The 26,563-nt window shown below is 41.7% G+C and overlaps 1 protein-coding gene across 2 annotated transcripts; it reads left to right on the top strand.

Moving 5' to 3' along the window:
* Positions 1-1,219: 1,219 nt before the first annotated feature.
* Positions 1,220-25,195, top strand: LOC106585359 (crescerin-like protein che-12). Of its 2 annotated transcripts, XM_082964400.1 has the most exons (9): positions 1,220-1,793; positions 10,750-11,301; positions 11,698-11,959; positions 12,270-12,438; positions 12,637-12,742; positions 12,894-13,129; positions 19,903-20,061; positions 20,812-20,943; positions 21,277-25,195. In XM_082964400.1, the coding sequence occupies exons 2-9, from the start codon at positions 10,819-10,821 to the stop codon at positions 21,284-21,286; spliced, it is 1,557 nt and encodes a 518-aa protein (XP_082820526.1). In that variant the 5' UTR covers positions 1,220-1,793; positions 10,750-10,818; the 3' UTR covers positions 21,287-25,195. The 2 variants fall into 2 exon arrangements, with proteins under 2 accessions (XP_082820526.1, XP_082820519.1); XM_082964393.1 differs by having other exon boundaries at positions 1,221-1,793; positions 20,812-25,195.
* The last annotated feature ends 1,368 nt before the right edge of the window (positions 25,196-26,563 follow it).

The following is a 26,563-nucleotide window of genomic DNA, read 5'->3' as shown; positions in this document are numbered from 1 at the left end:
CTATTATTCTGACATTTCACATTCTTAAAATAAAGTAGTGATCCTAACTGACCTAAAACAGGGAGTTTTTACTAGGATTAAATGATTTGTGAAAAACTGAGTTTAAAAGTATTTGGCTAAGGTGTATGTTAACTTCCGACTTCAACTGTATATTTCCACTATAGGAAGCAATGGGACGACCTCAGAGTTCCATGAGCAATTTTTTGTTGTTGTTTATGTTACAACGTGGGCAGGTCTCATTGCCAACAATAGCGAAGCATTCATTGTGACGTAGAACAATGGGCTGGGAATAGAACATTTGGAAAGCGAGTTGGTGCCACGGTGCTCAATAGAACTAATAGGAGCTGGCAGGGTGAAAAATGCCCTAAAATAAGGCCTGTTTTTTGCGATTATTTAAAAACTACGGCAAACAGCAGGGATATGGTAATATTGTGAAACTAGGCTCCACGGCGGATGCAATGGACCATTTTTTTATCAGAAAAAAGCATTGTTAAAAATGTTATGAGTCCAGCCTAACTGGAGCATCTAGGCTAGTCACTTCCCAGGGAAAGGATGGTCTTCAGTCGGCCTGTTGTCCACAAAGTGATAGGAACACACATAGGGTCGGTTTGGTGGTTTCTTCAAGTTCAATGCTTTGAGCCAAAGCCGAAGAGACTCCTCATCCATAGGAGGTGGGTGCAAATCAAAAAAGTTTGGTGGTCAAAACCGTCCTGCTCCATGAACAGCTTCCGTTTGTGCCAGTTGTTGTGGCATCCCCTTACCGAACATTAAATGCCCGTTTTGCATGAATACATGTTTGGGAAGTTATGCGAGTTAGTTAGCTAGCTGCGAACTTCTGGCCGGAAGTGCTTAACCGGAAGTCCCCACCAAAAAAATATAAACAGACCCTGCCCATATTTCCATTGAAAACGGGACAGAACCAAACCAATCAGTTATAAGTATATAGTTGGTGAAGGCATTCACAGCCGACCGCTCAGACGGGTGAGGGCATTCCAGACACCCATTTTTTACTTGGTCCTTCTAGACGGATTTAGTGACCAACAGTTTTTTACATGGTCCGTAATTTCTCCGGATTTAGCTACCAATAGATTTTACAGATAACCAAGATACATGTAATACCATTGTTTGAACTAGGTATTGAGTTTATTCTTGTAAAAAACAAATATTGAGTTTATTTTTTATAATTAATTGGTATTATATTTAAAAAGTGATTTGAATTGCTCCTAACTTGTAATGTTGTTAATGATTTTCTTTTTGAATAAATATGTATTTAATGTATAAGTGAATATTTGGGTTTACTTTGAAGTTTAAGTTTTGACCAATAAGGTCGCTTGTTAAGCTGTGGCCAATGGGAGAGTGGACCTGGTTAATGGAAGCTTGGGAAAAAAGAGAGGGAAAGAGACGTTGAGAAGAGGATGGTCGTTTAACAGTAGGACCGTTGGTGAAGAAAATTATAAAAGAAGACGACAAAACTAGAACAAAACCCATACCTACTAAGACATGAAGGGAAATAACGATTTTATTTTATAAGAGAGTTGTTATAATTTTGTTAAGACTTAGTAAAGACTGAAGCTACCGTCTCATCGTGGAGGTATTTGACAGCCTTGAGGTTAGCCTAGCATCGTGTAACACCGAGAGATAATTGCTTGGGAAAGCATAACGAGTTCATGTTCCCATGGTATATCGGTTACGGCTAAGGAGTACTGTCTGCATTGATAGCGGTGCTTGCTGTGGATTTTGTGAGGAAACCTGCAAGGAACTGCCATACTTCCCTGAAGGAATATCAACAAGTAGTGAGTAATCACAACGTGAGGTGCTTCTGGACTTTATGTGTGTCGTCGTTTTTTATTTATTTTTAACTCCAACGCGCGCAAACGGGTTATTAAGCAAGCTTTAAATAATTTGGACATGGGTTGTGCATGACTCATTGGGGTTTATTATTTTTATTTTATTGTTGGTGTTGTGCTGTGAAAATGTAATCATACACATATTGAACCATATGTATGTTGCCTTGGTGGAGTCATACTGTTTCAGTTTAATTAAATGCATGGGCTTGCCTATCCTGATACAATATCAGAAACATATAATCATTTCATCTGAAGTTAATACCCTGTCGTCACCCTAGACAGTTTACAATAGGAATTCTTATTGGAGATGTCCTTCTCACCTAACAGCCCATGCTGTGGAGATACTCTACATAAGTTAAAATTGTGAGAGTCATTTTCGAGCCTGGTGAGAGGGTTACATACAGTATAGCCCAGTGGTTCCCAACCAGGGGTACTAATATTCTATTGTTATTTACAATAAAAGTTACCACAAAATGACCCCGACAGGGTCGTATTAGATTGTGTAGAAATGCAGGAAATTAGCTTTAGATTCCCCCCAAAAACGTAGGGAGGACCACCAGACCTCCCGCCACTTATAAAACCAAAGGCCTGCCCCTGGTAATCCATCTGGCCCTGCAGCCTTGTGGAGTTGTTAAGATACACTTTATAGCTGCCTGGTGCTTTTCTCAGAACCTGAAAGTGCCTAATGCGCCTGATATCTCGTGATAGCTTCAGATGTCGGTGTTGAGCAAGAAGAGAGTGGTCCAAAGAAGGGAGAGGTCCATAGAGTAAGGTCGGTTAAGTAAGTCAGGCAGACAGTTGAAGATTCGATGTGTCTCTTCGGTCTAATCGTACAAAACCCTTCCCATAGAAGATAACATTTCCTGATAGGTCTGTGCCTGAGAGAGAGACGTTCCGTAAATGTAATCTGTAATGCATGTTGCGTGAGACAAGCAACTTGATCACATTTGTAGAGACAGTCAGTAGGTATCTGAATTGGAGCTTACATTTTCATGGGTTGCCACTCCATCACGTGGTCGAGTCGTTGGCATTGTTATCAACGTTCTACAGCCACATTGATGTCCAAAAGTAAATGACTTTGAATGGGAGCTATGACCGTTTCCGAAATACGATGACATTGCTAAAGTAGGCAAATATTTAGTAGGAAACGACTGCCATTATCATCATGTCATCGAATTTACTTTAGACAGATGGCAATGTTGTCATTAGCTAGCAAAGTTTGTAAGAAAAAAATAATGTGGTGGTCTCCACTCAATCTCTTAGCTAGCAAGCTAACGTTACACTGCAACTAAAGTCAATCTGGAGACCTCAAAATGAAGACACAAGGTTTTGCTACTAATAAGTTGCCTTCTTTAGATATTGCATCGTGTTTTTAAGCCACAGTAATGCACTTTAGACCAAATCTTCATCAGTGCCTATTGAGGATCTATTGAGTAAATGTTCAGCTGGCTGTCCTGGCAGTCCTAAAACGAACGTTCAAAACAATATTGTGATGAAACGCGCAACACATGTATAGCTCTGTAGTCTCAGAAACCAGAACCAAATTGTGCATGCATGCTGGCCATCTACTAGATTTTGTTCTGGGGGCAGACCAACCTGGTCTCAGAGCATTTTGTATTATATATATATATTTATTTATTTATATATATATTTATTTATTTATATATATTTATTTATTTATATATTTATTTATATATATATATAAATTAACCTTTATTTAACTAGGCAAGTCAGTATGTGTTCTGTATGTAAATTTCTGGTTGTCCATCACCCATTTTGTATGATATGCTACAATTCGTATTATGTCCCAAATTTGCGAAATGTACAATATGTTACAAATTTGGTACACATATTATTTGTTAAGAATTTGTGAAATGTAAAATATGCTCCCAATTTTACCTAGGTGGATAGCGTTAGCTACCTGGTTGGCATTAGCTAGGGGTTTGGGTTAAGGTTAGGGTTGAGAGTTAGGTTTAAAGGGTTAAGTTTATGTTTAGGGGAAGGATTAGCTAACGTGCTAAGTATTTGCAAAGTAGCATAAAAGTAGTAAGTAGCTAAAATGCTAAAGTTGTCCATGATGAGATTTGAACTCGCAACCTTTGGGTTGCTAGACGTTCACATTATATGCCCACCTATTTACCCAGACCAACCACTGTACTTTCATTTTTGCCATAAGTAACCATTTGTCTTATTAACTATACGAAACATATACTAAATGGAGGTTTGGATTTCCATACAGAATAATACGAAATGCTCTGAGACCAGGTTGGGCAAACATAGTCATTCTGTGTGTGTGTGCTATTACCAAATTCTTTAGACTTCACAGAGCAGCCTTGTATCAATCGGGAGTAGGATAACTTTCTGGACTTTAGTGTTTCTTCAATATTAGCTTTTTAGAGTCACGGTTGGTCCAAGAGTAACACAAATGTTGAATTAAGCATACAGACCTAACGCTAAATCACTAGCTGATCAGTCCAGTTCAGGCAGGGATTCAATTTATAGCGCAGCACACTGGAAAGCTGACGATGCAGCGCAGCGTTGAAATGAATTTTCCTCGATGTACGCAGAGATCGAGTTAGCAATATATTCTGCAGATGAATGCTCAATCGGAAATGACGTTTAGATGTCAAGCGTGTTTAAGGGGATTGAATCCCAGCCTAAATCCACATTTGCCTGAAACATGAGATAAGGACTAAGTTTGCCTAACCCCTAGTCGGAACAGTCCTCCTGAGATACTGTATCTACCACTATGCTAGAGTTATCTGCAGTCGGATTCAATGTGTAAATACAATTCATTTAAGAATGTGAAATGTCAGAATAATAGTAGAGAGATTGATTTATTTCAGTTTGTATTTCTTTCATCACATTCCCAGTGGGTCAGAAGTGTACATGCATTCAATTAGTATTTGGTAGCATTGCCTTTAAATTGTTTAATTTGGGTCAAACGTTTCGGGTAGCCTTCCACAAGTTTCCCACAGTTAGTTTGGTGAATTTTGGCCCATTCCTCCTGACAGAGCTGGTGTAACTGAGTCAGGTTTGTAGGCCTCGTTGCTCGCTCACGCTTTTTCAGTTCTGCCCTATAGGATTGAGGTCAGGGCTTTGTGATGGCCATTCCAACACCTTGACTTTGTTGCCCTTAAACCATTTTGTGTGTGTGTTTGAGTGTCAGTGTAGTATGTGTAAGTGTATGGTTAGAGTCCAGTGAGTGTATATCGAGCCTATGGAAGAGAGTCAGTGCAGAAAATAAGAACAAATATGAATAAAATAAGGGGGTCAATGCAAATAGTCCGGGTAACCATTTGATTAACTGTTCAGCAGTGCTATGGCTTAGGGGTAGAAGCTGTTAACTTCTCTAGGGCCAGTGGGACGATTTCGTCCCACCTACGTAACAGCCAGTGGAATCCCGTGGCGCGTTATTCAAATACCTTAGATATGACTATTTTACACCATTTTAAAGACAAGACTCTCGTTAATCAAACCACACTGTCCGATTTCAAAAAGGCTTTACAACGAAAACAAAACATTAGATTATGTCAGCAGAGTACCCAGCCAGAAATAATCAGACACCCATTTTTCAAGCTAGCATATAATGTCACATAAACCCAGAGAGAGAGAGAAAATAAAAACATGGGGTCGCCTCGTGCACGCGCCTCAGTCTCATAGTACTCTGACCGACCACTATCCAAACGCGCTAATGTTTTTCAGCCAGGGGCTGCGTCGACATCATTCAGCTTTTTCCTGGGTTCTGAGAGCCTATGAGAGCCGTAGGAAGTGTCACGTTACAGCAAAGATCCTAAGTTTTCAATAAAAAGAGTCAAGAAGCTCAAGGAATGGTCAGAGAGGGCACTTCCTGTACAGAATCTTCTCAGGTTTTTGCCTGCCATATGAGTTCTGTTATACTCACAGACACCATTCAAACAGTTTTAGAAACTTTAGGGTGTTTTCTATCCAAAGCCAATAATTATATGCGCATTCTAGTTTCTGGGCAGTAGTAATAACCAGATTAAATCGGGTACGTTTTTTTATCCGGCCGTGTAAATACTGCCCCCTAGCCCTAACGTGTAAATACTGCCCCCTAGCCCTAACATGTGTTTCAGCCCCAGGCTGAAACACATTTGCGTGTTCGGCAAGTGGCCGATCAGAGGACAATGGGCTTAGGCGCGTGCACGAGTCGACCCCATGCTTTATTTTCTTTCATCTTTTTACCTAAACGCAGATTCCCGGTCGGAATATTATCGCTTTTTTACGAGAAAAATTGCATAAAAATTGATTTTAAACAGCGGTTGACATGCTTCGAAGTACGGTAATGGAATATTTAGAAATGTTTTGTCACGAAATGCGTCGTGCTCGTCACCCTTCTTTACCCTTCCGGATAGTGTCTTGAACGCACGAACAAAACGCCGCTGTTTGGATATAACTATGGATTATTTGGGACCAAACCAACATTTGTTATTGAAGTAGAAGTCCTGGGAGTGCATTCTGACGAAGAACACCAAAGGTAATAACATTTTTCTTATAGTAAATCTGACTTTGGTGAGTGCTAAACTTGCTGGGTGTCTAAATAGCTAGCCCTGTGATGCCGGGCTATCTACTGAGAATATTGCAAAATGTGCTTTCACCGAAAAGCTATTTTAAAATCGGACATATCGAGTGCATAGAGGAGTTCTGTATCTATAATTCTTAAAATAATTGTTATACTTTTTTTGAACGTTTATCGTGAGTAATTTAGTAAATTTTTTTGGGAAATTCACCGGAAGTATGCTATTTCTGAACGTCACATGCTAATGTAAAAAGCTGGTTTTTGATACAAATATGAACTTGATTGAACAAAACATGCATGTATTGTATAACATAATGTCCTAGGTGTGTCATCTGATGAAGATCATCAAAGGTTAGTGCTGCATTTAGCTGTCTTCTGGGTTTTTGTGACATTATATGCTAGCTTGAAAAATGGGTGTCTGATTATTTCTGGCTGGGTACTCTGCTGACATAATCTAATGTTTTGCTTTCGTTGTAAAGCCTTTTTGAAATCAGACAGTGTGGTTAGATTAACGAGAGTCTTGTCTTTAAAATGGTGTAAAATAGTCATATGTTTGAAAAATTAAAGTTTTTGCATTTTTGAGGTTTTTGAATAACGCGCCACGGGATTACACTGGCTGTTGAGAAGGTGGGACGCAAGCGGCCCACCTAGCCCATAGAGGTTAACATAAAGTGGTGATCCTAACTAACCTAAAATGGGATTTTTACTAGGATTAAATTTCAGGAATTGTGAAACTGAGTTTAAATGTATTTGGCTAAGGTGTATGTAAACTTCCGACTTCAACTGTATACGGTATATATATATATATATATATATATATATATATATACTCAGCAAAAAAAGAAACATCCTCTTATTGTCAACTGCGTTTATTTTCAGCAAACTTAACATGTGTAAATATTTGTATGAACATAAGATTCAACAACTGAGACATAAACTGAACCAGTTCCACAGAAATGTGACTAACAGAAATGGAATAATGGAAATGGAATAATGTGTCCCTGAACAAAGGGGGGGTCAAGATCAAAAGTAACAGTCAGTATCTGGTGTGGCCACCAACTGCATTAAGTACTGCAGTGCATCTCCTCGTCATGGACTGCACCAGATTTGCCAGTTCTTGCTGTGAGATGTTACCCCACTCTTCCACCAAGGCACCTGCAAGTTCCCGGACATTTCTGGGGGGAATGGCCCTAGCTCTCACCCTCCGATCCAACAGGTCCCAGACGTGCTCAATGGGATTGAGATCCGGGCTCTTTGCTAAGCATGGCAGAACACTGATATTCCTGTCTTGTAGGAAATAATGCACAGAACGAGCAGTATGGCTGGTGGCATTGTCACGCTGGAGGGTCATGTCAGGATGAGCCTGCAGGAAGTGTACCACATGAGGGAGGAGGATGTCTTCCCTGTAATACACAGCGTTGAGACTGCCTGCAATGACAACAAGCTCAGTCATATGATGCTGTGACACACCGCCCCAGACCACGACGGACCGTCCACCTCCAAATTGATCCCGCTCCAGAGTACAGGCCTCGGTGTAACGCTCATTCCTTCGACGATAAACGTGAATCTGACCATCACCCCTGGTGAGACAAAATCACGACTCGTCAATGAAGAGCACTTTTTGGCAGTCTTGTCTGGTCCAGCGACGGTGGGTTTGTGCCCATAGGCGACGCTGTTGCCGGTGATGTCTGGTGAGGACCTGCCTTACAACAGGCCTTCAAGCCCTCAGTCCAGCCTCTCACAGCCTATTGCGGACAGTCTGAGCACTGATAGAGGGATTTTGCGTTCCTGGTGTAACTCGGGCAGTTGTTGTTGCCATCCTGTACCTGTCCCGCAGGTGTGATGTTTGCATGTACCGATCCTGTGCAGGTGTTGTTACACGTGGTCTGCCACTGCGAGTATGATCAGCTGTCCGTCCTGTCTCCCTGTTGCGCTGTCTTAGGCGTCTCACAGTACGGACATTGCAATTTATTGCCCTGGCCACATCTGCAGTCCTCATGCCTCCTTGCAGCATGCCTAAGGCACGTTCACGCAGATGAGCAGGGACCCTGGGCATCTTTCTTTTGGTGTTTTTCAGAGTCAGTAGAAAGGCCTGTTTGGTGTCCTAAGTTTTCATAACTGTGACCTTAATTGCCTACCGTCTGTAAGCTGTTAGTGTCTTAATGACTGTTCCACAGGTGCATGTTCAATAATTGTTTATGGTTCATTGAACAAGCATGGGAAACAGTGTTTAAACCCTTTACAATGAAGATCTGTGAAGTTACATGGATTTTTACGAATTATCTGTGGAAGACAGTGTCCTAAAAAAAGGGACGTTTCTTTTTTGCTGAGTTTATATGTGTATATATAATATATATAGTATTTACAAATTCATCACACATTTATGATTTTATATGGGAATCAAAAAGCTTTCATGAATGTTCACCATGTGCTGATGTGCTCAGTGCTGTCAACAGACCCCATTATGACATCACAATGTATCGGAATCCTTGCCATGATATCATTGCTGGTTCCATCTGACAAGCAACATTTCATGATAGTTCTCTCACAGAGATAGGTTAAGTTCTTATTTTGAGAGTGTTAACATTTATTATCAATGGCTTATCGAGGAAGAAAATCAAGTGAGTTTGACAAACTCCAGAAGGAGAACTCTCAGATGAGGAGCGTCATCGAAAACTTGAGGAAGCAAAACATGGCTTTAAACCAACAGGATGACCAGGACAAGTTTTCAAGTTTTGTAAGGCTCATCAGTATTTCAAACGTTTTTCAAAAATATCACTGTGTTTATTTTGTGGTTTCATAGACATACAGTAGGCCTACATCCATAACATCTTTAGCTTAACCTGTTGGGTCTAGGGGGCAGCATTTGCACGTCTGGATAAAAAAAATGTACCCGATTTAATCTGGTTACTAATCCTACCCAGTAACTAGAATATGCATATACTTATTATATATGGATAGAAAACACTCTAAAGTTTCCAAAACTGTTTGAATGGTGTCTGTGAGTATAACAGAACTCATTTGGCAGGCAAAACCCTGAGACATTTTCTGACAGGAAGTGGATACCTGATGTGTTGTATTGACTTTAAAGCTATCCCATTGAAAGACACAGGGGTTTAGGAATATTTTGGCACTTCCTATTGCTTCCACTAGATGTCACCAGCCTTTACAAAGTGTTTTGAGTCTTCTGGAGGGAGATCTGACCGAACAAGAGCCATGGAACGGTGATGTCCCATTAGACACCTGGCGCGCTACTTCATGTTGGGTACCCTCGTTCCAATACGTTATAAAAGGCTATGCATTCGTCCACCTTGAATATTATTCATGTTCTGGTTAAAAAAGGCCCTAATGATTTATGCTATACAACGTTTGACATGTTTGAACGAACGGAAATATATTTTTTCCCCTCGTTCATGACGAGAAGTCCGGCTGGCTTACATCATGTGCTAACGAGACGGAGATTTTTGGACATAAATGATGAGCTTTTTTGAACAAAACTACATTCGTTATGGACCTGTGATACCTGGAAGTGACATCTGATGAAGAGAATCAAAGGTAATGGATTATTTACATAGTATTTTCGATTTTAGATCTCCCCAACATGACGTCTAGTCTGTATCGCAACGCGTATTTTTCTGGGCACAGTGCTCAGATTATTGCAAAGTGTGATTTCCCAGTAAGGTTATTTTTAAATCTGGCAAGTTGATTGCGTTCAAAAGATGTAAATCTATAATTCTTTAAATGACAATATAATATTTTAACAATGTTTTCTAATTTTAATTATTTAATTTCTGACGCTGACTTGACTGCCGGTTATTGGAGGGAAACGATTTCCTCAACATCAATGCCATAGTAAAACGCTGTTTTTGTATATAAATATGAACTTGATAGAACTAAAAATGCATGCATTGTCTAACATAATGTCCTAGGAGTGTCATCTGATGGAGATTGTAAAAGGTTAGTGTATCATTTTAGCTGGTTTTATGGTTTTGGTGACCCTGTCTTTGACTTGACAAAACATTACACACAACTCTTGTAAATGTACTGTCCTAACATACTCTAAATTTATGCTTTCGCCGTAAAACCTTTTTGAAATCGTAAAACGTGGTTAGATTAAGGAGATGTTTATCTTTCAAATGGTGTAACATAGTTGTATTTTTGAAAAATTTGAATTTTGACATTTATTTGGATTCAAATTTGCCGCTCTTGAAATGCACCTGCTGTTGATGGAGTGCACCACAGGTGGCACGCTAGCGTCCCACCTAGCCCCAAGAGGTTAAAAGCTTTATATGACACACTGTAGAAACTATTTTGACTACTTCACTTCTGCTATTCATTTCATACTATACCATTGTGATCCAGGGCTATCAGGAGAGCTACCCAATCCCAGAGGGCCATCGGGGCTTCATCAGTGATGCCAGACTTCTGCAGATGCAGAGAGCTGAGAGAGAGGCCATGGAAGGAAAGCAAAGAAAGATAAGTGCTATCCATGAGAATTATGTCCGGACTGCTCTCATCGGGGTTGGCAGCACCTTCGCGCACCACTTCGTCCCCTCTATTCAGTGCATTCCGCGGCCGAAAGCTCCACCGAGGCCTTTGCCACGAAGGCTTGAACACATAGCTCTGGCCCCACTGAAGAACGTGGTGGGGGTGGACGGAGCCCAAGTTCGACCCGGATCTCACTCTCTGGAGTCCATCCAGGTAAATAAGTCATTCAGCAGCAGTAGCGTGCGGCCTGTTCCCGTCCCTCCCACTGGAGCTCCCTCCAAGAGGGGCAAGAAGAAGAAGGGCAGGCGGGGAGTCAAAGCCCAGAAAGTCCAGTTGGACCAGGGCTGTGCTGACAACAATGGACCCATTGACCTGATGGAGGAGGTGAGGGACATCGAGGCTCACCTGAAGGAGGAGGCCTGGAAGGTAGGATGGACTTTCAATTTATTGTAAATGTGAAAATTTGTGAAAACACAAGTGTAGACCATACTGTGAAACCAACAGTGCAGTTCAAGAAGAGTTAGGAAAATATTTAACAAATAAACTAATGTAAACAATAAAAATAATAATAATAATAAAAGTAACACAATGACAACAATAACGAGGCTATATACAGGGGGTATCGGTACCGAGTCAGTGTGCGGGGGTACAGGTTAGTTGAGGGGGTACAGTGTGCGGGGGTACAGGTTAGAAAGGATACTCTCTTTGACGGCATGATAGAATAGATCCTAGAATACAGGATCTCTGTGTATTAGTTTATGTATATACTAGTTCTATATGCATTTCTATGATGGGAGCATTCTTTTCTGGTCTACGCCAAAGGTGGTACATGAGGTGAAGGCCATGGGCAGGAGAAGTTTTGGCTCGGCCATGTCCATGGGGGAAATAGCCACCAGCTCTCTGGGAAGCCTGAGCTCAGTGGATATGAACACCCCTGCGGAGCTCCGTGACTACTTGGATGTTGGGACCCCGGTAAAGTCGCGTGACAGCCCACCCAGGCCTGCTCCCCCCCCTACCAAGCCCAGGAGCAAACTGCCTCGGCCTACAAGGTTCCTTAGCCTGCAAAAGGCTGACACCGGCTCAGGTCAGTCCCTCTCATGTACTCACACTAATTTAAATTAGACAGGGAGATGAAGCTAGGTAGACTGATAGTAGGAAGGGAAGGGACACAAATGGCTTTAGCCCAGGGCTAAGACATTTTTCCACACTTGCTTTGCCTGTTGCACAGTGAGATAACCTTTGCTCAAGGCGAATTAGACCCTGCTTCTGAGCAGGGTGAGCACCAAAAAATGTGTGCTAAATTTAAAATGATATCATAATGAACTAAGATGTTCTAGTGTTAAAAGCTACAAACAGATATGGAAATGAGTAAATGCATAAATACATACATACAGTTCACAGAGAGATAGATGTCTGCTGTCAACCCATAGACAAGAAGGCAGCCAGTGAGCCAAAGGGCCAAATAAAGAAAAGTCAGGACCAGGCCAGATTGCAGCCCCTGTCCAACCCAGAGCAGGCCCTGACTAAGACCTTCAAGCTGCTCCACTCTGCCTCTGATGACTGGTGAGCATTCACTGTAGACAAGACCAATGGAGCTAGGCTAAAGGAAGCACAGTGTAGTGTCCTTGGAAATGTAGATTTGAGCTACAGAGCGTAGAAACTTCTGAAATTAAGAGACCAGAGTCCTAATTGATGAACATCTTTATAATGTTTTTGGAAAATGTTGTGGAAATTGCTTACGTTTCTTTCACTGACTTGCAGGGAGAAGAAGATCGAGGGCTTGACCTCTCTCCGTGTGATGGCTCAGAACCACATGGACATACTGATGCCTAAACTCCATGATATCTGCCTTGCCATTATAAATGAGGTAGCTCTATTCATTCACTGCCCTATTCATTCATCTGCACAAATCTGCTACATTTGGAGAACAAGCCAAATGATTGTGTCATGTTTCTGATGTTCGTGGGTTGTACTGCTCAACATTAATAGCTGGTCCTGTGCGTGTTATTATGATTCAGGTGAAGAACCTGCGCTCTGCAGTGTCCTGTGCTGCCATGGCCACACTGGGTGACATGTACGTTCACCTCCAGAGGGCCATGGACAGTGAGGTGGAGGGGACGGCACGCGTGCTGCTGCACAAAGCCAGCGAGGCCAACAACTTCATCCGGCAGGCCGCCAACTTTGCCCTGGGTCACATGGTGCAGAGCTGCACCCCTACCCGTGTCATGAATGCCCTGCTGGTCGGTGGGCTGAGGTAAAGAGGGAGAGGGGTCAATTAACACTCACTAAGGGGTAGATCCGGACTTCCACAAATGTTCACTTTGTCTCACATTGAAAGGTTGACTCGAATGGAAGTTAGGATTCACTCCAAACGGACCTGATGTGACAATGCAATAGATAATTGATATGTAGTGAACTTTCTGGTGCAAAATGGTCACTGCTCGCTTAAGTATACCACACATTAGATTAGATTCAACTTTATTGTCATTGAACAAGTACAAGTACAACGAAATGCAGTTAGTATCTGACCAGAAGTGCAAATAAAAGAGTGCAGAAAATGTAGTAAAAAGTAAAATAACTAAGTACGTTATTAAGTGGGATGTATAAATGTGCAATGAAGGCAAATTGAAAGTGCAAGGAGGCATGCAACTGAAATGCAGGGAGAGCAGCAATGAGGTTACCGAGGTAGACATGTACATGTACAACTGAATTATGTCCTTAATCAGATTTTGCAAAGCAATGTCAGAGTCCAGTAGTACTGTGAAATGGACAAAGAGAGTAGTGCAACAAGGTCCCTGAGAGGCAGTACCTTTTGTTTGTGGCATGGATGTGAAGGGTCCCTGATGCGCTGGAGGACTCCGATGGCAGAGAGCTGGGCACCAGTGATGTGGTGGGTGGTTTTCACCACCCGTGCAGTGGTAAAAGTTCACCAGGATCTTGGGAGACAGGCAGGCCTTCTTCAGCCTCCTCAAAAAGTACAGGCGCTGCTGCGCCTTCTTGACTAGGGTTGAGGTGTTGCGGGTCCAGGAGAGGTCATCGGAGATGTAGACACCCAGGAATTTGAAGCTGGGCACACGCTCCACTTCAGTGCCATCAATGAGAACTGGGGCGTGGCTGCGGCTTTTAGACTTCCTGTTAATCCACTATGAGCTCCTTGGTTTTCTTTGCATTGAGGGCCAGGTTGTTGTCAGCGCACCATGCAGCCAGGTGCTTGACCTCCTCCCTGTAGGCTGACTCGTCATTGTCACTGATCAGACCTACCACCGTGGTTTCGTCTGCGAACTTGACGATGGTGTTGATACCGTGTACAGAAACTTAGTCGTAGGAGAAGAGGGAGTACAGGAAGAGGCTCGGCACACCAGTGTTCAGGTTCAGGGTTGAGGTGGTGAAGTCGTCTAACCTGACAGACTGGGGTCTGTTGGTCAGGAAGTCCAAAGTCCAGTTACAGAGAGAGGGGCTGATCCCTAGGTCATGGAGTTTGGTGACCAGCCTAGAGGGAATGACCGTATTGAATGCTGAGCTAAAGTCTATGAACAGCATTCTCACATAGGTGTTGGTTTTGTCATGGAAGAGTGTAAAGCTGTGAAGATGGCGTCCTCTGCAGACCTGTTCGGTCGGTAGGCAAACTGGTGGGGATCCAGTGTTGGAGGGAGGCAGGACTGAAGGTAGGCCAAAACCAGTCTTTCGAAGCACTTCATGATCGTGGGGGTGAGTGCAACAGGTCATTCGGGCTTGATGCGGTCGACTGCTGCGGCACTGGCACAATGGTTGCGGTCTTGAAGCACGTAGGAACAACCGCCTGGGCCAGTGACAGATTGAAAATTTGTATTAGGGCCAGGACAGTACCAGTATTGCAATATATTTTCAATGGCAAAAATGAAAACGCATAGCAGATCTCACTCTTTGGTCCTTTAAAAACCTGCTGTATGTAAAATATTGTCTGATACAGCTTGGAAAATAAATAAATATTACTCAGGATGACAACATAATGATATTTGTTTCCAACATTACGTCTGTTTTCCTAAAGAACTTTTATCCACTTCGTGTTTTGGATACTGGTATCGTCCCGGACCTAATTTGCAGTGGATGTGTATCATCTCTACACGAGAACATTTGTTAACACTTTATATGAAAGTGATGCTCCAGAGCCTCTTTAGCCTTTTGGGGAGATTTGGTTGGGAGGCCCCCCCACCAAGCGGGTTCCCAACAATTATGGCTTGACTGCGGAGAGAAACATGTGCATATTAAAGTTAATTTCCTGTAATTCGACACTACAGTAAATGGTGACCCCGATGTGATATATCTTACAGATACTTTGGACTAAATTTGAGTTTATTCTATTCTATTATTCTATTGGGGCAGCAGGTAGCCTAGTGGTTAGCGGTTTGGACTTGTAACTGAAAGATTGCAAGATCGAATCCCCGAGCTGACAAGGTAAAAATCTGTTGTTCTGCCCCTGAACAAGGTAGTTAACCCACTGTTCCTAGGCCATCATTTAAAATAAGAATTTGTTCTTAACTGACTTAACTGACTAGTTAAAAAAAGGTCAAATTAACATATATAACGAACATGTGGCCTATGTGATGGCGAATATGCAAGCAATCTACATTTTTGAATTATGGTAATCGACTCGTATTAATGATTTGATCAAAAAAGGCAAGAATGTTCTCACATTTGATTCGAATAGGGATGAAATTCTTTAGTACTGGCAATATACACTGAGTATACCAAACATAGGGGGTGCGGGGGGTCTGGTGAACATGTCAGGGTTCTATGGCCGCAGACAGAACAGCAGAAACGGGGTCAGCAGCACGACCAGATGGACTAGGGACGGGGACATTCAGGAGTCGTCAGGCCAGATGGTCCTGAGGCATGGTCCTAGGGCTCAGGTCCTCCGAGAGGGGAGAGAGAGAGAGAAAGATGAGAGAATTAGAGGGAGCATATATAACATCACACAGGACACCAGAAAAGACAGGAGAATTACACCGGATATAACAGAATGACCCTAGCCCCCCGTTCAAAGGCACTTAAATATTGTCTTGCCCATTCACCCTCTGAATGGCACACATACACAATCCATGTCCATATTGTCTCAAAACTTAAAAATCCTTATTAAACCTGTCACCTCCCCTTCATTTATACTGATTGAAGTGGATTTATGAACATTTGAACATCTAGGCCATGTGCTGTTATAATCTCCACCCGGCACAGCCAGAAGAGGACTGGCCACCCCTCATAGCCTGGTTCCTCTCTAGGTTTCTTCCTAGGTTTTGGCCTTTCTAGGGAGTTTTTCCTAGCCACCATGCTTCTACACCTGCATTGCTTGCTGTTTGGGGTTTTAGGCTGGGTTTCTGTACAGCACTTTGAGATATCAGCTGATGTAAGAAGGGCTATACAAATACATTTGATTGGATTTAACAAGTGACATCAATAATTGGGTTCACCTGGTCAGTCTGTCATGGAAAGAGAAGGTGTTCTTAATGTTTTGTATACTCAGTCTATTGACAAGCATAAGAAAAAATACAAGAGAATGTTCATTCTAAAGCTTGCTGCGCTTTTACTCGGGGAAAAACGAATAGCAACACAGCAAACTACTGATGAACTTCCCAGAGGAAATCAGAGTGCAACATAGAGCAATTGGAAGCAGAACTTCAAGCATTTGAAAAAGAGCATGATCAGACTAGGTCATTTCTACATGATGCGCAGCGAGATTTGTTAGAACAGAGCACAAATAGGCTCCAAAGCGATAAGTCTGACTGAGATACAGATAGCTGCACAGTCAGTCCCACTTAGGGTGTGGCCATGCCAGAGTATGTGAGCAGAGTGAGGAGTGGAGCTTGCCCTATTTGACTGGATCGTGGAGCAAGTTTCCCAGAGGCTGGGGCTTCGGCTTTCTCGCCCCCTTCAATTTCGCTCCAGTAGTGCTCCAGTAGCACTCATTTTACAAGCTCAAGGCATGCCCGGCCCAGCATGCATTTGTAGTCTACTTGTGTGCTGCTATAGCACCTTGCTTTAGCTACTGTCATCTAATATTCTAAATATCTTCATAAAGAAGCTGATAAAACACACAGGTGAAAAATCAAGGTGACTTACAAAGATGAGGACCAAGAGCAAGAGAGGGAGTGTGGTTATGTAGTGTCCACAACTAAAGAATGAAAAGACAGGTATCCCGAAAGCATGTACTTACTACGTGTACATGCTAACAGAAAGGAACGAGGTGGGTAGCTAGCTAAGTGTGTCATTTTAGCACATTATTTATGAACAAAAAATGATCTCTAAAAAGTTCAGTTAATTTTCCTTCTATTATCTATACATTAGGCCATCATTGAGGGCATGTTAACTCTATTACGTCTTTCAAGGAGCGTTCTGTTTTCATAGAGATATTTCAACTAAAATCCTTTAGGCCTACCTACAGAACAAAATAAAAATAACTATGCATCCCTGCCCAGCCTGGCATTAGTGGCCCAAACGGTGTTTAGCATCCCAAGTGGCTCTGCAAGAGCTGAGAGCGTATTCTCTGCGGCTGGCCTGCTCTCCAGGCACAATCACATGAGCCTGAAGCTACAGACTCTGGCCAAACTCATGTTTCTAAAAAATAAATTCAAAGGCACTGCAGACTGAGCCTAATGAGGCATTTTTTTAATTTAATTTGTATTTAATTCTAAGTAAGTCAATCAGCATGTATGTGCAATTTATAGACTATAACGATTTAATACAACAAAATGTTGTGTAAATGCTGAGCTTACACGGAACCCAAACTGGCTGCGCGTGTGCGCCATAGTGTTGACAGTACCAAAATAAAACAACTAATTTACAAAAAACACTGCAGCACAAACAAGTTACAACGTGAATTCGCCTCTATCCCATTCAGACCTTAGAGGACCAAACTACAGCTCCCATAATGCAACGCCCGCACCAGCTCAGCTAACCGTCTGCATCACAGAAAGGCATGCTAGCTAGCAACAGCAGCACTTTTAGCACTCTGTAAACTATATTAATAACAACAATAAAACTCTGAAAGTTACATGTTTCTAAAGTCTCACATTCCCTTATAACAATATCTACAGCAAGACACACCTTTCTCAGTGTTTTCTCGGTCTGAGGAGAACGGCAGCTACGGATAGTACCAGGGTGTTAGTAGGTGAAGCAAGCACCCAGATGAAATAAAATATATTTAATGAAACAAAACCCGAAGATGTTAACATCATTCAGCTACTGTAACTGCCCACCTAACATCAACAGGCAGCACCAGTAGCGCAACAATTAAAAATGGACACCAAAAGTAAAGTTCCTGGCGATCAAAGTGATCTGACTCCCCCTTCTGTCTGAACTTGGAATATTCCTGTTCGCGGGCTTTGGCCCTGAACCTGGTTGTTCTGTTCTGCGTTGTGTACTATTCTAATAATTTGAAGTTTGATGGAATAACCATTTTAATTCTACTACAAATACATTTCATATTAGGCTACATGTCTGACTCCTGACCTATTTAGAGTGTTTATATGCTGTTTAATACGACATGTAGCCTATTTGAAATTATGAGTGCTTCTTACAGTCACCTTTTCCTGTTGTTTACTTAAATACTTCATTCAAATCATATGGTTTGGTTTCAATATTTCAAAACCAAATGGTAGGTTATACGCCACAGCTTTCATCCAATCAGCATTCAGGGCTCGAACCACCCGGTTTATAATTTCAATTATCTCGCCAACCCCCTCGTTACCACTCTGGGTAGCAGAGTTTCAGTTGTGTTTACATCTGTAGGTCTGATATCTGATTGGAAGTTCACTTTTATAGTAGCATATTGGTTAACAACTCACATTGTTTTATTTTAACAACTCAGAGGCTTTTAAGAGTCTTAGATTCATTGTCTCTCTCTTTCTTTGTTCCTGACCTGCGCTAGTGAGATACGCTCTCTCTCTCTCCACCCCAGCGACTCTTGGGGCATGGCCTTTCAGGCTATGACTTCTCTCCCTCTCTGATCATGCATAAGGTATTGCATTGTAATGTTTGTTAATGCCTTGTATATGATTTCATAATGTTAAATACCTTTCCACTCTCAGTCCAATTCTTGCGAGTCAATGTCAACTCATTGCCTAATGCTTGCTTGCATATTTTAAGTATCTTTATAGCGTAAAAGATAAACATTTTAATGTATAAATAGTTATATATCAAATACTACCACACTACAAAGTCAATCAATTTAATATACACCATCACAAATATTCACATGTTTTCATTTAGGCAGGTCTTAAGAAACATTATGATATTAAACCTCTACGGGATCAGTGTCCCCCCCCGCGGGACGGTTGAGCTAATGTAGGCAAATGTGATTAGCATGAGGTTGTAAGTAACAAAAACATTTCCCAGGACAGATAGCTTAAATTCTTGTTCATTTAACTGCACTGTCCAATTTACAGTAGGTATTACAGTGAAAGAATATCAATCTATTTGTTTGAGAAGAGTGCACAATGTATTGATAAACCAATTAGGCACATTTGGGCAGTCTTGATACAACATTTTGAACAGATATACAATGGTTCATTGGATCAGTCTAAGACTTTGCACTGACACTGCTGCCATCTAGTGATCAAAATCGAAATTGCGCCTAGGCTGGAATATAAATACATTTATAAATATGTATATTTATTTATAGACAATGAGTTGACATTGACTAGCAAGAAGGTATTTAACATTATGAAATCATATACAAGGCACTATGATCAAATACCTTATTAATTATCTGATAAATCATGAACAAATCATTTAAAATAGCGTTTATAAATGTGTAAACAACTATTTATAAATTTCTCATTGACATTTACAAATGTAGGAATAATGATTAATAAATGGTAATTGAACTCTTCACAAACAGTTTATAAATGGTATATTAAGGGACTTTAATATAAAGTCTTAGTGAACATTTTGATCCATCGATGAGACTTCATCAATACAATCCATTATCATTCGTCTCCTAACTCATGTATCTCTATGACATGTAACTGATGTGCTCTGTTTTTCCTTCCTCAGCCACCGTAACGCTGCGGTGAGGAGCTGCACTGCTCAGCACCTGGAGAGACTGGCTGAGGTCATGGGGATGGCTCGTCTCCTGTCGGGGAAGAAAGACCTCACTGACCGTTTCTTGATTGCCGTCAGTAAACTGGCTGTGGACCCTGCACAGGAAGTCAGGTGGGATGTTCCTCCTGTAAAGTAGCTTGCTTAAACATAATGGCCGGCCTTAATTTAGGCCGTGATTCAATCCATGGCTCGCTATAGCACTAGATCGCCGACAATGCAGCTTGTAAAGGTAATTTACTCTTGAGTCGACATCTGCAGCGTTTACCACGAATACAAATTGAAATTGCCTTTAAAAGCCACATTGTCGGCTGTCTACAGCATCTATGCTAAAGGGTGTCATGGATTGAATTGCGGATTTTAGGTATTCCAAAACAACCACAGGTTCTCTTGGAGGGGAATAGTAATTGAAAACAAATAGGAAAAATTATAAACGCAACTAAGTGCTACGTGGCATAGGAAAATCCAAGTCCAGGCACTCATGTGGGTTTGAAAGTTAAAAAGCCAAAAGCTTAGCCGAAGCCAAAGGATGTTCTTCTCCCATCGCCAACTAGCGACCTCCTGTGGTGACCAATGCACGCTGACACGGTCGCCAGGTGTATGGTGTTTTCTCCGACACATTGGTGCAGCTGGCTTCCAGGTTAAGCGGGCTTTGTGTCAAGAAGTAGTACGGCTTGGCTGGGTTGTGTTTTGCAGGACGCACGGCTCTCGACCCTCTTGCAAATTCGACCTAATGTATGTCTTATTTTGATGGGATATTTTTTTCTCAGGTTGCCATCGTTTGAGTACTGTTTTTAATCACAGACAGGAGAAATTATTTGATATGTTGCACGTTTAAGATGATATTAATATCTTTGTCCACAGGCATCATGGTCGCAATATCTTGAGAAACGTGGCCACCAATGGCGACTTTGCTAAAATGTGGGACAAATTCGCTCCGAGGAAAGAGCGAGAATCCTTGAGGGAGGTCATCTCAAAGGTTAACCTCAAAGAAAGGTACATTCTCTCTGGATGATTAGAAGAAGTATGACAAATGAGCTGATATGATTACAGAACTCCAATCCCACTGGGCACAGACATCATTTCAATGTCTAGTTTTGATTTAAATTTGGGAAATCAACCAATGTGAAATTAACCAAAAATGTTGGTTAAAAGTTGGGTGGAAAAAATCCAATTGTGTTTTCCACATTGATTCACCGTCATCACATAGATTTTTTGTTGTTGTTTAAATGAGGTGGAAACAACGTTTATTCAACCAGTTTTGGCCCAATGGGATGAATTTAATATACTGTAAGATTATATCTTTCTGTCTTTTCTCTTTTTCAACAGGAATATCTGAATAATCCCCAACTCTCTCTTATGTTTGTATCTAAATATTTGCACATTTCCCAACTTGACTATTATCCCCTCCAGTCCCCAAACTCCAATATTTTCGCTCATTCTAAGAAATTTGACACGATCATCCAAACCCCCATGTAAATGCATCTGTAAGCAGCATCGACTCCTTGTCCAAGTCCTGAATTCACTATAAGGCAATATGAACCACATTCAAAGCACTAAATGACCTTTCCTCGAAGCTCCTATCTGATCTACCAGCTCAATAGTGGTCTACTGAAACCATACTCACCATCTCAGGGGGTGCTCAGATCATCAACCACTGACCTCCACACCATCCTCAAAACCAGCAGTCCTCTTTTGGAGGCAGATTGGTCAGTGCTCCTGTATGGCACCAACATTGTGGATTTTCATCCAATGCTTCTGGACTATGAGAACATTCTTTGGACAATAAAATTAGTTAAAATGGAAGCTGGCTACAGTCTCAGTTTTATCCTCCAAGACAGTGTGAGGATGTGTAACAACAATACCTGTGGTTTAACTTGATGATCAGGGCCAGATTACCGAATGGGCACGCAGGGCACCTGCCCTGTGGGCCCCGACCTCCAGGGAATATCATCATAACATCCAAAACTAAAAGTATAGTGGATGTATATTACAGTACGTGGACGTTTTACAATTCGTGAGCTCGTTTCATAATTTGTAGCCATGTTTAATATAAATTTGTGCTCATTTTGTAGAAATTCGTGAGCATTTAAAAACATTTAGTGGGGATGTTTTATATCAATTTGCTTACTGGTTCTCTTCCATGCCGTCTCGAGGAGGGGTGTGTCACTTGAGTGGGTTGAGTCACTGACGTGATCTTCCCTTCTGGGTTGGTGCCCCCCCCCCCCCCCCCCCCGTTGGGTTGTGCCGTGGCGGAGATATTTGTGGGCTATACTCGGCCCTGTCTCAGGATGGTAAGTTGGTGGTTGAAGATATCCCTCTAGTGGTGTGGGGGCTGTGCTTTGGCAAAGTGGGTAGGGTTATATCCTGCCTGTTTGGCCCTGTCCGGGGGTATCGTCGGATGGGGCCACAGTGTCTCCTGTCTCAGCCTCCAGTATTTATGCTGCAGTAGTTTATGTGTCGGGGAACTAGGGTCAGTCTGTTATATCTGGAGTATTTCTCCTGTCTTATCCGGTGTCCTGTGTGAATTTAAGTATGCTCTCTCTAATTCTTTCTTTCTCTCTTTTTCTCTCTTTTTCTTTCTCTCTCGCTCTCTCGCTCTCTCTCTCGGAGGACCTGAGCCCTAGGACCATGCCTCAGGACTACCTTGCCTGATGACTCTTTGCTGTCCCCAGTCCACCTGGCTGTGCTGCTGCTCCAGTTTCAACTGTTCTGCCTGCGGCTATGGAACCCTGATCTGTTCACCGGACGTGCTACCTGTCCCAGACCTGCTGTTTTCAAATCTCCAGAGACAGCAGGAGCGGTAGAGATACTCTGAATGATCGGCTATGAAAAGCCAACTGACATTTACTCCTGAGGTTCTGACCTGTTGCACCCTCGACAACCACTGTGATTATTATTATTTGACCCTGCTGGTCATCTATGAACATTTGAACATCTTGGCCATGTTCTGTTATAATCTCCACCCGGCACAGCCAGAAGAGGACTGGCCACCCCTCATAGCCTGGTTCCTCTCTAGGTTTCTTCCTAGGTTCTGACCTTTCTAGGGAGTTGTTCCTAGCCACTGTGCTTCTGCACCTGCATTGCTTGCTGTTTGGGGTTTTAGGCTGGGTTTCTGTACAGCACTTTGAGATATCAGCTGATGTAAGAAGGGCTTTTAAATAAATTTGATTTGAAATTTCATTTGATATATGCTCCTTAAAACCAATGAGGAGATGGAAGATACAGGACTTTTAGCGCGTCCAGTTTCACAAACAGAACCAAGTTCTATTTTAGCACCTGGCTAAGCAGATGATTGAATAACATGTAGGTGTTCATTTATTTTGCAACTGGTCTGGTCAGCACGTTAGAGATAGACAGGACTCCAGTCATGTCATACTGCAAAACACCACTAGATGCCAGACATACCATTTGCATAGATGGGAATAACCAAGAATTCATGTGAAATCCATTCAGGAGAATATTTAAAGAAATGGAAAGGGGGATAGCTAGTTAGAGCACAAGTGGAAAAGGGTAGTCACTGGTGGGGACAAAAATAATGTATGCTTCTTTCCGCCACACATTACAACAGTGGTTGTTGTATTTTCTGTTTTGTTTGATTATCACAGGATTTGGGCTTTGTTGCCCTTGTTTACAGTGACCTAAATAATGCTCAAGTAAAAGATGGTGCCTCACGACCACCCAGAGTTTATACCATTTGTTTCTACATCCAGCTTCTAATGGTGCATTTACATACAGAATTTACCCCAGTATTTTACCCATGGATCTGGTAGACCTGCTCTCATTTGGGGCCAAGGCAATGCTCTGTGTTCTTTTCAGCTGTTTTTTACATAACAATGGCTATCTGTGAACTTTAAAACCTTCTCACAAAGCAACAGACTTGAATGATGCAGAGATTGTTGATGCCGTCACCATAAGTCTTTAGAGCTGACATTAACATAAAACCCTGGTCAAAACCCTGGAGTGTGGGTAAGTCTATATGGAAAAGTACCACTAGAGGGAGCCACATCCCAACATGTGATCCTGGATCCACAAATCTATCAGCAAGTGTCAACATTTCTGCAAGGTCTCAGTCTCACATCAGAGTTAGACGTTCATCCATGTTTCTCAAACGTCAAATTTCAAAGTTGTTCCAAACGTTAAATCTCAAAGTGTTTAAGGTTAAATTTGGGGATTAACTCCGGATTTTAAGGTTAGGGTTAAGTTTAGGCATTAACTCCAAATGGTTAAGGTAAGGGGTAAGGTTTGGGATAGGCTTATAACAAAACTATCAAAACTGACTTTCTATCGCTGGATTCAACCATGAAACCTTTGGAGTCAGAGGCAGATGCTTATCCACATCCACAATGTCCTAGAAAAACCAAAACTTACTTAAAGGTAACAGCGCTCACTGTTGCCCCTGGTGGCCGGTTTCCACATCATATCCTGACATCCTCAGCCATGGATGGATGTCGAATACTGACTTGTATCACGGGTGATCTGCCTGCAAGACTCTGATTCCATTCCAGTCTGGCTCAGCTCAGCAAATGTAGCAATTGGACATTTGAAAACGTAGAAAATCCAATTCAATGATATTGTTGTTTCCTGAACTGAGTGAACTCATGAACTGCATTTGACTTAATTTTCAGAGTTAATTGAGTTGAAATGGAATGAAGGCCAACCCTGCTAACCATGGTCCTTCCCTGTAAAGCCTAGACCTTTCCCATCAAAACCCCAAGCCCCCATCCTTGTCTACAGTGCCTTCAGAAAGTATTCATACACCTTGACTTACTTCACATTTTGTTGTGTTACAGCCTGAATTCAAAATTGATTAAATATGTTTTTCTCTCACCCAGCTACACACAGTACACCATAATGAAAAAGTGAAAACATATATTAAGAAATGTTTGCAAATGTATTGAATATTTAATACTGAAATATCTAATTTACATAAGTTTTCACACCCTTGAGCCAACACTTTGTACAAGCACCTTTGGCAGCGATTACAGCTGTGAGTCTTTCCACACCACGGTTTGTGCAACATTTGCCCATTATTCTTTTCAATATTCTTCAAGCTCTATACCAGGCAGTGCCAGAGGAAGGCCCTACAAATTGTCAAAGGCTCCAGCCACCCAAGTCATAGACTGTTCTCTCTGCTAATGCACAGCAAGCGGTCCCGGAGAGCCAAAAGGCTCCTTAACAGCTTCTACCCCTAAGCCATAGCACTGCTGAACAGTTAATCAAATGGTTACCCAGACTATTTGCATTGACACCCATATTTTATTAATATTTGTTATTATTATCTGCATTGACTCTCTTGCACAGGCTCAATATACACTCACTGGACTCTAACCATACACTTACACTGACACTCCAAAACACACACACACAAAATAGCTTATGGACAACAAAGTCAAGGTGTTGGAGTGGCCATCACAAAGCCCTGATCTCAATCCTATAGAACATTTCTGGGCAGAACTGAAAAAGCTTGTGTGAGCAACGAGGCCTACAAACCTGACTCAGTTACGCCAGCTCTGTCAGGAGGAATGGGCCAAAATTCACCCAACTTATTGTGGAAGGCTACTCGAAACGTTTGACCCAAGTTAACTTCTCTAGGGCCAGTGGGACGATATCGTCCCACCTACGTAACAGCCAGTGGAATCCTGTGGCGCGTTATTCAAATACCTTAGAAATGCTATTACTTCAATTTCTCAAACATATGACTATTTTACAGCATTTTAAAGACAAGACTCTCGTTAATCTAACCACACTGTCCGATTTCAAAAAGGCTTTACAATGAAAACAAAACATTAGATTATGTCAGCAGAGTACCCAGCCAGAAATAATCAGACACCCATTTTTCAAGCTAGCATATAATGTCACATAAACCCAAACCACAGCTAAATGCAGCACTAACCTTTGATGATCTTCATCAGATGACACACCTAGGACATTATGTTATACAATACATGCATGTCTTGTTCAATCAAGTTCATATTTATATAAAAAAACAGCTTTTTACATTAGCATGTGACGTTCAGTACTAGCATACCCCCTGCAAACTTCCGGTGAATTTACTAAATTACTCACGATAAACGTTCACAAAAAACATAACAATTATTTTAAGAATTATAGATACAGAACTCCTCTATGCACTCGCTATGTCCGATTTTAAAATAGCTTTTCGGTGAAAGCACATTTTGCAATATTCTAAGTAGATAGCCCGGCATCACAGGGCTAGCTATTTAGACACCCACCAAGTTTAGCCCTCACCAAAGTCAGATTTACTATAAGAAAAATGTTATTACCTTTGCTGTTCTTCGTCAGAATGCACTCCCAGGACTTCTACTTCAATAACAAATGTTGGTTTGGTTCAAAATAATCCATAGTTATGTTCAAATATCCTCTGTTTTGTTCGTGCGTTCAAGACACTATCCGAAGTGTAAAGAAGGGTGACGAGCACGATGCGTTTCGTGACAAAAAAAATTCTAAATATTCCATTACCGTACTTCGAAGCATGTCAACCGCTGTTTAAAATCAATTTTTATGCCATTTTTCTCGTAGAAAAGCGATAATATTCCGACCGGGAAAGCGTGTTTACGTTCAAAGAGAGAGAAAATAAAAACATGGGATCCCC

The sequence above is a fragment of the Salmo salar genome, chromosome 02 (genome assembly GCF_965601325.2).
Source record: "Salmo salar chromosome 02, fSalSal1, whole genome shotgun sequence".
Lineage (NCBI taxonomy): Eukaryota > Metazoa > Chordata > Actinopteri > Salmoniformes > Salmonidae > Salmo > Salmo salar.
This window is presented reverse-complemented; position numbering and strand designations above follow the sequence as displayed.